The sequence below is a fragment of the Oncorhynchus masou genome, unplaced genomic scaffold, assembly GCF_036934945.1.
Source record: "Oncorhynchus masou masou isolate Uvic2021 unplaced genomic scaffold, UVic_Omas_1.1 unplaced_scaffold_1732, whole genome shotgun sequence".
NCBI classification, from domain to species: domain Eukaryota; kingdom Metazoa; phylum Chordata; class Actinopteri; order Salmoniformes; family Salmonidae; genus Oncorhynchus; species Oncorhynchus masou.
In genome coordinates this window covers 85,275-98,960 of record NW_027007463.1, presented here as the reverse complement: position 1 = coordinate 98,960, position 13,686 = coordinate 85,275, and the positions used below count along the sequence as shown (strand labels likewise).

At 46.5% G+C, this 13,686-nt stretch overlaps 1 protein-coding gene across 1 annotated transcript in view; it reads left to right on the top strand.

Annotated features, from left to right (window-relative positions):
* LOC135532116 (TBC1 domain family member 30-like) overlaps window positions 1-13,686 on the top strand; it is a 74,308-nt gene that overhangs the window by 17,846 nt on the left and 42,776 nt on the right. The window contains exons 10-12 of the mRNA XM_064959741.1: window positions 733-838; window positions 7,390-7,493; window positions 7,860-7,999. Coding sequence (XP_064815813.1) covers window positions 733-838; window positions 7,390-7,493; window positions 7,860-7,999 — 350 coding nt within the window. The remainder of the gene's footprint in view (window positions 1-732; window positions 839-7,389; window positions 7,494-7,859; window positions 8,000-13,686) is intronic.

Below are 13,686 nucleotides of genomic sequence, written 5' to 3'. Positions count from 1 at the left end.
CTACACACTGTATCCCTTACCCCTACACACTGTATCCCTTACCCCTACACACTGTATCCCTTACCCCTACACACTGTATCCCTTACCCCTACACACTGTATCCCTAACTCCCACACACTGTATCCCTTACCCCTACACACTGTATCCCTAACCCCTACACACTGTATCCCTAACCCCTACACACTGTATCCCTAACCCCTACACACTGTATCCCTAACCCCTACACACTGTATCCCTAACCCCTACACACTGTATCCCTAACCCCTACACACTGTATCCCTTACCCCTACACACTGTATCCCTTACCCCTACACGCTGTATCCCTAACTCCTACACACTGTATCCCTTACCCCTACACACTGTAACCCTAACCCCTACACACTGTAACCCTAACCCCTACACACTGTAACCCTAACCCCTACACACTGTAACCCTAACCCCTACACACTGTATCCCTACACACTGTATCCCTTACCCCTACACACTGTATCCCTAACTCCTACACACTGTATCCCTACACACTGTATCCCTAACCCCTACACACTGTATCCCTAACCCCTACACACTGTAACCCTAACCCCTACACACTGTAACCCTAACCCCTACACACTGTAACCCTAACCCCTACACACTGTATCCCTTACCCCTACACACTGTATCCCTTACCCCTACACACTGTAACCCTAACCCCTACACACTGTATCCCTAACCCCTACACACTGTATCCCCCAGGCATATAGAGTACTGTCAGACAGCAGACGACTTCTACAGCACCATGGGATGGATCACTCAGGAGATGTTGGAGAACAGCCTCATAGACTGTAGCCACCTCATGCAGGTGAGAGATGTTGGAGAACGGCCTCGCAGACTGTAGCCACCTCACGTGGGTTGGAGATGAAAAGCCGAAATATCTAATTTACATAAGTATTCACACCCCTGAGTCAATACGTTGTCTTGTTAGACTTCAGTGCAGATCTTGACATGATTGATCATAGTCTGCTGCTGGAAAGACATGTGTTATGGCTTTACACCCCCTGCTATAATGTGGATGAAGAATTACATGTTTAACAGAACACAGAGGGTGTTCTTTAATGGAAGCCTCTCCAACATCATCCAGTTAGAATCAGGCATTCTCCAGGGCAGCTGTTTAGGACCCTTGCTGTTTTCAATGTTTACTAACGACACGCCATTGACTTTGATTAAAGCCTGTGTCTATGTTTTCGGATAACTCAACACTATACATGTCAGCTACGACAGCGACTGAAATGACTGCAACACTTAACAAAGAGCTGCAGTTAGTTTCAGAGTGGGTGGCAAGGAATAAATTAGCCTTAAATATTTATAAAACTAAAAGCATTGTATTTGGATCAAAACTCTCACTCAACCTCAACTAAAACTTGTAATATATAATGTGGTAATTGAGCAAGTTGAGATGACTAAACTTCTTGGAGTAACACTAGATTGTAAACTGTCATGGTCAAAACATATTGATACAACAGTAGCTAAGATGGGGAGAAGTCTGTTCATAATAAAGCTCTGCTCTACCTTCTTAACATCACTATCAACAAGGCAGGTCCTACAGGCCCAAGTTTCAACCTTCTTAACATCACTATAAACAAGGCAGGTCCTACAGGCCCTAGTTTCTACCTTCTTAACAGCACTATCAACAAGGCAAGTCCTACAGGTCCTAGTTTTGTCGCACCTTGACTACTCTTCAGTCATGTGGTCAGGTGTCACAAAAAGGGACATAAGGAAAATTACAAATGGCTCAGAACACAGCAGCACAGCTGGCCCTTGGATGTACACAGAGAGCTAATATTAATAATATGCATGTCACTCTCTCCTGGCTGAAAGTGGAGTAAAGATTGACGACTTCATCACTACTTGTATTTATGAGAGGTATTGACATGTTGAATGCACCGAGCTGTCTGTTTTTAAACTACTGGCACACAGCTCAGACACCCGTGCATACCCCACAAGACATGCCACCAGAAGTCTCTTCACAGTCCCCAAGTCTAGAACAGACTATAGGAGGTGCACAGTACTACATAGAGCCATGACTACATGGAACTCTATTCCACAGTACTACATAGAGCCATGACTACATGGAACTCTATTCCACAGTACTACATAGAGCCATGACTACATGGAACTCTATTCCACAGTACTACATAGAGCCATGACTACATGGAACTCTATTCCACAGTACTACATAGAGCCATGACTACATGGAACTCTATTCCACATCAGGTAACTGATACAAGCAGTAGAATTACATTTAAACAGATAAAATACACCTTATGGGACAGCGAGGACTGTGAAGCAACACAAACATAGGCACAGACACATGCATACACACACACACGTATGATAACATACGCGCTATGAACACACGTACACATGGATTAAGTACTGTAGATATGTGGTAGTGGTGGAGTAGGGGCCTGAGGACACACAGTGTGTTGTAGATATGTGGTAGTGGGGGCCTGAGGACACACAGTGTGTTGTAGATATGTGGTAGTGGTGGAGTAGGGGCCTGAGGACACACAGTGTGTTGTAGATATGTGGTAGTGGTGGAGTAGGGGCCTGAGGACACACAGTGTGTTGTAGATATGTGGTAGTGGTGGAGTAGGGGCCTGAGGGGACACAGTGTGTTGTAGATATGTGGTAGTGGTGGAGTAGGGGCCTGAGGGGACACAGTGTGTTGTAGATATGTGGTAGTGGGGGCCTGAGGACACACAGTGTGTTGTAGATATGTGGTAGTGGTGGAGTAGGGGCCTGAGGGCACACAGTGTGTTGTAGATATGTGGTAGTGGTGGAGTAGGGGCCCGAGGGCACACAGTGTGTTGTAGATATGTGGTAGTGGTGGAGTAGGGGCCCGAGGACACACAGTGTGTTGTAGATATGTGGTAGTGGTGGAGTAGGGCCTGAGGACACACAGTGTGTTGTAGATATGTGGTAGTGGTGGAGTAGGGGCCTGAGGACACACAGTGTGTTGTAGATATGTGGTAGTGGTGGAGTAGGGGCCTGAGGGGACACAGTGTGTTGTAGATATGTGGTAGTGGTGGAGTAGGGGCCTGAGGACACACAGTGTGTTGTAGATATGTGGTAGTGGTGGAGTAGGGGCCTGAGGACACAGTGTGTTGTAGATATGTGGTAGTGGGGGCCTGAGGGCACACAGTGTGTTGTAGATATGTGGTAGTGGTGGAGTAGGGGCCTGAGGGGACACAGTGTGTTGTAGATATGTGTTAGTGGTGGGAGTAAGGGCCTGAGGGCACACAGTGTGTTGTAGATATGTGGTAGTGGTGGAGTAGGGGCCTGAGAACACACAGTGTGTTGAAGATTAGTGGTGGAGTAGGGGCCTGAGGGCACACAGTGTGTTGTAGATATGTGGTAGTGGTGGAGTAGGGGCCTGAGGGCACACAGTGTGTTGTGAAATCTTTGAATGTATTGTAATGTTTGGAAAATTGTATAAACTGCAATAACTTTGCTGGACCCCAGGAAGAGTAGCTGCTGCTTTGGCAGGAACTAATGGGGATTCATAATTCAACCCACACCTTTATTTAAATTTTTTAAATCTTTATTTAACTAGGCAAGTCAGTTAAGAACAAATTCTTATTTTCAATGATGGCACTAGGAACAGTTTAGCTACCTTGTTCAGGGGCAGAACGGCAGAACGTCAGCTCAGGGATTCGATCTTGCAACCTTTCAGTTACTAGTCCAACGCTCTAACCACTAGGCTACGCTGCCAAAAAATACAAATACTTTGTAGAAGCACCTTTGGCAGCGTTTACAGCTGTGAGTCTTTCTAAGTGAGATTCTAAGAGCTTTGCACACCTGGATTGTACAATATTTGCACATTATTCTTCAAGCTCTGTCAAGTTGGTTGTTGATCATTGCTAGACAGCAATTTTCAAGTCTTGCCATAGATTTTCAAGACAATAAAAAAATTAATATTTAATTTATTTTTTATTCTTTTATTTTAAGTCAAAACTGTAACTAGGCTGCTCAGAAACATTCACCACAATGTCTTCTTGGTAAGCAACTCCAGTGTAGATCTGGCCTTGTGTTTTAGGTCGTTGGTGAGCAACTCCAGTGTATATCTGGCCTTGTGTTTTAGGTCGTTGGTAAGCAACTCCAGTGTATATCTGGCCTTGTGTTTTAGGTCGTTGGTAAGCAACTCCAGTGTATATCTGGCCTTGTGTTTTAGGTCGTTGGTAAGCAACTCCAGTGTATATCTGGCCTTGTGTTTTAGGTCGTTGGTAAGCAACTCCAGTGTATGTCTGGCCTTGTGTTTTAGGTCGTTGGTAAGCAACTCCAGTGTATGTCTGGCCTTGTGTTTTAGGTCGTTGGTAAGCAACTCCAGTGTATGTCTGGCCTTGTGTTTTAGGTCGTTGGTAAGCAACTCTAGTGTATGTCTGGCCTTGTGTTTTAGGTCGTTGGTAAGCAACTCCAGCGTATGTCTGGCCTTGTGTTTTAGGTCGTTGGTAAGCAACTCCAGCGTATGTCTGGCCTTGTGTTTTAGGTCGTTGGTAAGCAACTCCAGTGTATGTCTGGCCTTGTGTTTTAGGTCGTTGGTAAGCAACTCCAGTGTATGTCTGGCCTTGTGTTTTAGGTCGTTGGTAAGCAACTCCAGCGTATGTCTGGCCTTGTGTTTTAGGTCGTTGGTAAGCAACTCCAGTGTATGTCTGGCCTTGTGTTTTAGGTCGTTGGTAAGCAACTCCAGTTTATGTCTGGCCTTGTGTTTTAGGTCGTTGGTAAGCAACTCCAGTGTATTTCTGGCCTTGTGTTTTAGGTCGTTGGTAAGCAACTCCAGTGGATATCTGGCCTTGTGTTTTAGGTCGTTGGTAAGCAACTCCAGTGGATATCTGGCCTTGTGTTTTAGGTCGTTGGTAAGCAACTCCAGTGTATGTCTGGCCTTGTGTTTTAGTTCGTTGGTAAGCAACTCCAGTGTATGTCTGGCCTTGTGTTTTAGGTCGTTGGTAAGCAACTCCAGTTTATGTCTGGCCTTGTGTTTTAGGTCGTTGGTAAGCAACTCCAGTGTATTTCTGGCCTTGTGTTTTAGGTCGTTGGTAAGCAACTCCAGTGGATATCTGGCCTTGTGTTTTAGGTCGTTGGTAAGCAACTCCAGTGGATATCTGGCCTTGTGTTTTAGGTCGTTGGTAAGCAACTCCAGTGTATTTCTGGCCTTGTGTTTTAGGTCGTTGGTAAGCAACTCCAGTGGATATCTGGCCTTGTGTTTTAGGTCGTTGGTAAGCAACTCCAGTGGATATCTGGCCTTGTGTTTTAGGTCGTTGGTAAGCAACTCCAGTGTATTTCTGGCCTTGTGTTTTAGGTCGTTGGTAAGCAACTCCAGTGGATATCTGGCCTTGCGTTTTAGGTCGTTGGTGAGCAACTCCAGTGGATATCTGGCCTTGTGTTTTAGGTCGTTGGTAAGCAACTCCAGTGTATGTCTGGCCTTGTGTTTTAGGTCGTTGGTAAGCAACTCCAGTGGATATCTGGCCTTGTGTTTTAGGTCGTTTTAATTCAGTGGCTTGTTGGAAACAGGATGCATGTTCTCTCCACTCTGTCTTATCGATTACTATTGTGGAGTAACTACAATGTTAATCCGTCCTCAGTTTTCTATCACAGCCATTAAACTCTAACTGTTTTAAAGTCACCTTTGGCCTCGTGGTGAAATCCCTGAGCGGTTTCCTTCCTCTTCGGCAACTGAGTTAAGGATGCCTGTATCGTTGTAGTGACTGGGTGTATTGATACACCATCCATTGTGTAGTAACTACACCGTGCTCTAACGGATATTCAATGTCAGACTGAGTTAAGGATGCCTGTATCGTTGTAGTGACTGGGTGTATTGATACACCATCCATAGTGTAGTAACTACACCATGCTCTAACGGATATTCAATGTCTGCTTTTTATTTTTACCCATCTAACAATAGGTGCCCTTTGCGAGGCATTGGAAAACCTCCCTGGTCTTTGTGTTTTGAAATTCTGTGCTTGACTGAGGGACCTGACAGATAATTGTATGTGTGGAGAACAGACATGAGGTAGTCGTTCAGAAATCATGTTGAACACTATGCACACAGAGTCCAGGCAACTTGTGACTTGTTGAGCACATTTTGACTCCTGAACTTATTTAGGCATAAATCAAATCAAATTTATATAGCCCTTCGTACATCAGCTGATATCTCAAAGTGCTGTACAGAAACCCAGCCTAAAACCCCAAACAGCAAGCAATGCAGGTGTAGAAGCACGGTGGCTAGGAAAAACTCCCTAGAAAGGCCAAAACCTAGGAAGAAACCTAGAGAGGAACCAGGCTATGTGGGGTGGCCAGTCCTCTTCTGGCTGTGCCGGGTGGAGAGGAACCAGGCTATGTGGGGTGGCCAGTCCTCTTCTGGCTGTGCTGGGTGGAGATTATAACAGAACATGACACAGGGGTGAATACTTATTGACTGAAGACATTTCAGCTTTTATATATATTTTAACGTAATTTGTAAACATTTCAAAATATATAATTTGTCTGACTTGTTGTGTGTGTAGGCCAGTAATAAAACCTTTATTTCATCCATTGTAAATTCAGTAGTCATCTATCTATTCTGAACACACTGTGTATCCAACACAAAGCCTTTATTTACATCCACAAATGTTACATGAGTCATTTAGCAGACTCTCTTATCCAGAGTCACTATAGTATTGAGTCATTTAACAGACTCTCTTATCCAGAGTCACTACAGTAGTGAGTCATTTAGCAGACTCTCTTATCCAGAGCCACTACAGTAGTGAGTCATTTAGTAGACTCTCTTATCCAGAGCCACTACAGTAGTGAGTCATTTAGTAGACTCTCTTATCCAGAGCCACTACAGTAGTGAGTCATTTAGCAGACTCTCTTATCCAGAGCCACTACAGTAGTGAGTCATTTAGTAGACTCTCTTATCCAGAGCCACTACAGTAGTGAGTCATTTAGCAGACTCTCTGATCCAGAGCCACTACAGTAGTGAGTCATTTAGCAGACTCTCTTATCCAGAGCCACTATAGTATTGAGTCATTTAACAGACTCTCTTATCCAGGGCCACTACAGTAGTGAGTCATTTAGCAGACTCTCTGATCCAGAGCCACTACAGTAGTGAGTCATTTAGCAGACTCTCTGATTCATAGCCACTACAGTAGTGAGTCATTTAGCAGACTCTCTTATCCAGAGAGACATTTTCATATTTGTTGGTACTGGTCCCTCGTGGGAATCGAACCCACAACCCTGCCGCTGCAACTGCCAACTGAGCCACACGGGATCAATCAGAATGCATGGATGTAATATCGTAGGAAAAAGCCCTTTCTCCTCCTATGTGTTTCCCAGCTGTTTAAGCTGCCACCCTGATCCCTCTTTTCTCTCCAGACGGTGTACTCCATGGCTGTGTTTCCATTCCCTCAGCTGGCTGAACTCCGAGAGAAATACACCTACAACATCACCCCCTTCCCCACCTCCAACCCCAACGGCAGGTTGGTTAATGTCCCTACAACATCACCCCCTTCCCCACCTCCAACCCCAACGGCAGGTTAGTCAATGTCCCTACAGCATCACCCCCTTCCCCACCTCCAACCCCAAAGGCAGGTTGGTCAATGTCCAAGGTCTCTGGGGCTGGTAAAGTGATGATGATGATGTATCCTAGAGGAGGTCTCTGGGGCTGGTAAAGTGATGATGATGATATATCCTAGAGGAGGTCTCTGGGGCTGGTAAAGTGATGATGATGATGTATCCCAGAGGAGGTCTCTGGGGCTGGTAAAGTGATGATGATGATGATGTATCCCAGAGGAGGTCTCTGGGGCTGGTAAAGTGATGATGATGATGATGATGATGTATTCCAGTGGTGGTCTAGGTGGCTGGGAGGGTGATGAAGACGAGGATGAAGATGAAGATGCAGTGGTGACAGCAGCGTTGGGATGTTTGGGTCCTCTGGGGGGGCTGTTAGCTCCAGAACTACAACGGTACCAGAGACACATTAAAGGTTGGTCTGACTCCTGACCTCTTACCTGTTATCATGTACAGGACCCATAAGTCAGCATTTCACTGTTAGTTGTACCAGTGTCTCTCTACCCCTGCTGGCCTGCACAGAGCCCTGACCTCAACCCATCGAACACGTTTGGGATGAATCGCCCAACATCAGTGTCCGACCTCACTAATGCTCTTGTTGCTGAATGGGAGCAAGTCCCCGCAGCAATGTTCCTACATCTAGTGGAAAACCTTACCAGAAGAATAGAGGCTGTTATAGCAGCAATGTTCCAGCATCTAGTGGAAAGCCTTCCCAGAAGAGTGGAGGCTGTTATAGCAGCAATGTTCCAGCATCTAGTGGAAAGCCTTCCCAGAAGAGTGGAGGCTGTTATAGCAGCAATGTTCCAACATCTAGTGGAAAGCCTTCCCAGAAGAGTGGAGGCTGTTATAGCAGCAATGTTCCAACATCTAGTGGAAAGCCTTCCCAGAAGAGTGGAGGCTGTTATAGCAACAATGTTCCAACATCTAGTGGAAAGCCTTCCCAGAAGAGTGGAGGCTGTTATAGCAGGAAAGGGGGGACCGTCTCCACATTAATGCCCATGATTTTGTAAGGAGATGATGGCTGAGCAGGTTTCCACATACTTTTACAGTGCAGGGTATGTAGACCTAGAGTCCTGCTCTCTCCTCCAGCCAGGTCCATTAGTTTAATATAGACAGGACTCCAGCCAGGTCCCATTAGTGTAATGTAGTGGTAGACAGGACTCCAGCCAGGTCCATTAGTTTAATGTAGTGGTAGACAGGACTCCAGCCAGGTCCATTAGTGTAATGTAGTGGTAGACAGGACTCCAGCCAGGTCCCATTAGTTTAATGTAGTTGTAGAAAGGACTCCAGCCAGGTCCATTAGTTTAATGTAGACAGGACTCCAGCCAGGTCCCATTAGTGTAATGTAGTGGTAGACAGGACTCCAGCCAGGTCCATTAGTGTAATGTAGTGGTAGACAGGACTCCAGCCAGGTCCATTAGTGTAATGTAGTGGTAGACAGGACTCCAGCCAGGTCCCATTAGTTTAATGTAGTTGTAGAAAGGACTCCAGCCAGGTCCATTAGTTTAATGTAGACAGGACTCCAGCCATGTCAATTAGTTTAATGTAGACAGGACTCCAGCCAGGTCCCATTAGTTTAATGTAGTGGTAGACAGAACTCCAGCCAGGTCCCATTAGTTTAATGTAGACAGGACTCCAGCCAGGTCCATTAGTGTAATGTAGACAGGACTCCAGCCAGGTCCCATTAGTGTAATGTAGTGGTAGACAGGACTCCAGCCAGGTCCATTAGTTTAATGTAGACAGGACTCCAGCCAGGTCCATTAGTGTAATGTAGTGGTAGACAGGACTCCAGCCAGGTCCATTAGTGTAATGTATTGGTAGACAGGACTCCAGCCAGGTCCATTAGTGTAATGTAGTGGTAGACAGGACTCCAGCCAGGTCCATTAGTTTAATGTAGACAGGACTCCAGCCAGGTCCATTAGTTTAATGTAGTGGTAGACAGGACTCCAGCCAGGTCCATTAGTGTAATGTAGACAGGACTCCAGCCAGGTCCATTAGTGTAATGTAGTGGTAGACAGGACTCCAGCCAGGTCCATTAGTGTAATGTAGTGGTAGACAGGACTCCAGCCAGGTCCATTAGTGTAATGTAGTGGTAGACAGGACTCCAGCCAGGTCCATTAGTTTAATGTAGTGGTAGACAGGACTCCAGCCAGGTCCATTAGTGTAATGTAGTGGTAGACAGGACTCCAGCCAGGTCCATTAGTGTAATGTAGTGGTAGACAGGACTCCAGCCAGGTCCATTAGTGTAATGTAGACAGGACTCCAGCCAGGTCCATTAGTGTAATGTAGACAGGACTCCAGCCAGGTCCATTAGTGTAATGTAGTGGTAGACAGGACTCCAGCCAGGTCCATTAGTGTAATGTAGTGGTAGACAGGACTCCAGCCAGGTCCATTAGTTTAATGTAGTGGTAGACAGGACTCCAGCCAGGTCCATTAGTTTAATGTAGTGGTAGACAGGACTCCAGCCAGGTCCATTAGTGTAATGTAGTGGTAGACAGGACTCCAGCCAGGTCCATTAGTTTAATGTAGTGGTAGACAGGACTCCAGCCAGGTCCATTAGTGTAATGTAGTGGTAGACAGGACTCCAGCCAGGTCCATTAGTTTAATGTAGACAGGACTCCAGCCAGGTCCCATTAGTGTAATGTAGTGGTAGACAGGACTCCAGCCAGGTCCATTAGTTTAATGTAGTGGTAGACAGGACTCCAGCCAGGTCCATTAGTTTAATGTAGACAGGACTCCAGCCAGGTCCATTAGTGTAATGTAGTGGTAGACAGGACTCCAGCCAGGTCCATTAGTGTAATGTAGTGGTAGACAGGACTCCAGCCAGGTCCATTAGTGTAATGTAGTGGTAGACAGGACTCCAGCCAGGTCCATTAGTTTAATATAGACAGGACTCCAGCCAGGTCCATTAGTTTCATGTAGTGGTAGACAGGACTCCAGCCAGGTCCATTAGTTTAATGTAGACAGGACTCCAGCCAGGTCCCATTAGTTTAATGTAGTGGTAGACAGGACTCCAGCCAGGTCCATTAGTGTAATGTAGTGGTAGACAGGACTCCAGCCAGGTCCATTAGTGTAATGTAGTGGTAGACAGGACTCCAGCCAGGTCCATTAGTGTAATGTAGTGGTAGACAGGACTCCAGCCAGGTCCATTAGTTTAATGTAGTGGTAGACAGGACTCCAGCCAGGTCCATTAGTGTAATGTAGTGGTAGACAGGACTCCAGCCAGGTCCATTAGTGTAATGTAGACAGGACTCCAGCCAGGTCCATTAGTGTAATGTAGTGGTAGACAGGACTCCAGCCAGGTCCATTAGTTTAATGTAGTGGTAGACAGGACTCCAGCCAGGTCCATTAGTTTAATGTAGTGGTAGACAGGACTCCAGCCAGGTCCATTAGTGTAATGTAGACAGGACTCCAGCCAGGTCCATTAGTGTAATGTAGTGGTAGACAGGACTCCAGCCAGGTCCATTAGTGTAATGTAGTGGTAGACAGGACTCCAGCCAGGTCCATTAGTGTAATGTAGTGGTAGACAGGACTCCAGCCAGGTCCATTAGTGTAATGTAGTGGTAGACAGGACTCCAGCCAGGTCCATTAGTGTAATGTAGTGGTAGACAGGACTCCAGCCAGGTCCATTAGTGTAATGTAGTGGTAGACAGGACTCCAGCCAGGTCCATTAGTTTAATGTAGACAGGACTCCAGCCAGGTCCATTAGTGTAATGTAGTGGTAGACAGGACTCCAGCCAGGTCCATTAGTTTAATGTAGACAGGACTCCAGCCAGGTCCATTAGTGTAATGTAGTGGTAGACAGGACTCCAGCCAGGTCCATTAGTGTAATGTAGTGGTAGACAGGACTCCAGCCAGGTCCATTAGTGTAATGTAGTGGTAGACAGGACTCCAGCCAGGTCCATTAGTGTAATGTAGTGGTAGACAGGACTCCAGCCAGGTCCATTAGTTTAATGTAGACAGGACTCCAGCCAGGTCCATTAGTGTAATGTAGTGGTAGACAGGACTCCAGCCAGGTCCATTAGTGTAATGTAGTGGTAGACGGGACTCCAGCCAGGTCCATTAGTGTAATGTAGTGGTAGACGGGACTTCAGCCAGGTCCATTAGTGTAATGTAGTGGTAGACAGGACTCCAGCCAGGTCCATTAGTTTAATGTAGTGGTAGACAGGACTCCAGCCAGGTCCATTAGTTTAATGTAGTGGTAGACAGGACTCCAGCCAGGTCCATTAGTGTAATGTAGTGGTAGACAGGACTCCAGCCAGGTCCATTAGTTTAATGTAGACAGGACTCCAGCCAGGTCCATTAGTGTAATGTAGTGGTAGACAGGACTCCAGCCAGGTCCATTAGTGTAATGTAGTGGTAGACAGGACTCCAGCCAGGTCCATTAGTGTAATGTAGTGGTAGACAGGACTCCAGCCAGGTCCATTAGTGTAATGTAGTGGTAGACAGGACTCCAGCCAGGTCCATTAGTGTAATGTAGTGGTAGACAGGACTCCAGCCAGGTCCATTAGTGTAATGTAGTGGTAGACGGGATCCAGCCAGGGTCCATTAGTGTAATGTAGTGGTAGACAGGACTCCAGCCAGGTCCATTAGTGTAATGTAGACAGGACTCCAGCCAGGTCCATTAGTGTAATGTAGTGGTAGACAGGACTCCAGCCAGGTCCATTAGTGTAATGTAGTGGTAGACAGGACTCCAGCCAGGTCCATTAGTGTAATGTAGTGGTAGACAGGACTCCAGCCAGGTCCATTAGTGTAATGTAGTGGTAGACGGGATCCAGCCAGGGTCCATTAGTGTAATGTAGTGGTAGACAGGACTCCAGCCAGGTCCATTAGTGTAATGTAGTGGTAGACAGGACTCCAGCCAGGTCCATTAGTGTAATGTAGTGGTAGACAGGACTCCAGCCAGGTCCATTAGTTTAATGTAGACAGGACTCCAGCCAGGTCCATTAGTGTAATGTAGTGGTAGACGGGACTCCAGCCAGGTCCATTAGTGTAATGTAGTGGTAGACAGGACTCCAGCCAGGTCCATTAGTGTAATGTAGTGGTAGACAGGACTCCAGCCAGGTCCATTAGTGTAATGTAGTGGTAGACGGGATCCAGCCAGGGTCCATTAGTGTAATGTAGTGGTAGACAGGACTCCAGCCAGGTCCATTAGTGTAATGTAGACAGGACTCCAGCCAGGTCCATTAGTGTAATGTAGTGGTAGACAGGACTCCAGCCAGGTCCATTAGTGTAATGTAGTGGTAGACAGGACTCCAGCCAGGTCCATTAGTGTAATGTAGTGGTAGACGGGATCCAGCCAGGGTCCATTAGTGTAATGTAGTGGTAGACGGGATCCAGCCAGGGTCCATTAGTGTAATGTAGTGGTAGACAGGACTCCAGCCAGGTCCATTAGTGTAATGTAGTGGTAGACAGGACTCCAGCCAGGTCCATTAGTTTAATGTAGTGGTAGACAGGACTCCAGCCAGGTCCATTAGTGTAATGTAGTGGTAGACAGGACTCCAGCCAGGTCCATTAGTGTAATGTAGTGGTAGACAGGACTCCAGCCAGGTCCATTAGTGTAATGTAGTGGTAGACAGGACTCCAGCCAGGTCCATTAGTGTAATGTAGTGGTAGACGGGATCCAGCCAGGGTCCATTAGTGTAATGTAGTGGTAGACAGGACTCCAGCCAGGTCCATTAGTGTAATGTAGTGGTAGACAGGACTCCAGCCAGGTCCATTAGTGTAATGTAGTGGTAGACAGGACTCCAGCCAGGTCCATTAGTGTAATGTAGTGGTAGACAGGACTCCAGCCAGGTCCATTAGTGTAATGTAGTGGTAGACAGGACTCCAGCCAGGTCCATTAGTGTAATGTAGTGGTAGACAGGACTCCAGCCAGGTCCATTAGTGTAATGTAGTGGTAGACAGGACTCCAGCCAGGTCCATTAGTGTAATGTAGTGGTAGACAGGACTCCAGCCAGGTCCATTAGTTTAATGTAGTGGTAGACAGGACTCCAGCCAGGTCCATTAGTGTAATGTAGTGGTAGACAGGACTCCAGCCAGGTCCATTAGTGTAATGTAGTGGTAGACGGGACTTCAGCCAGGTCCATTAGTGTAATGTAG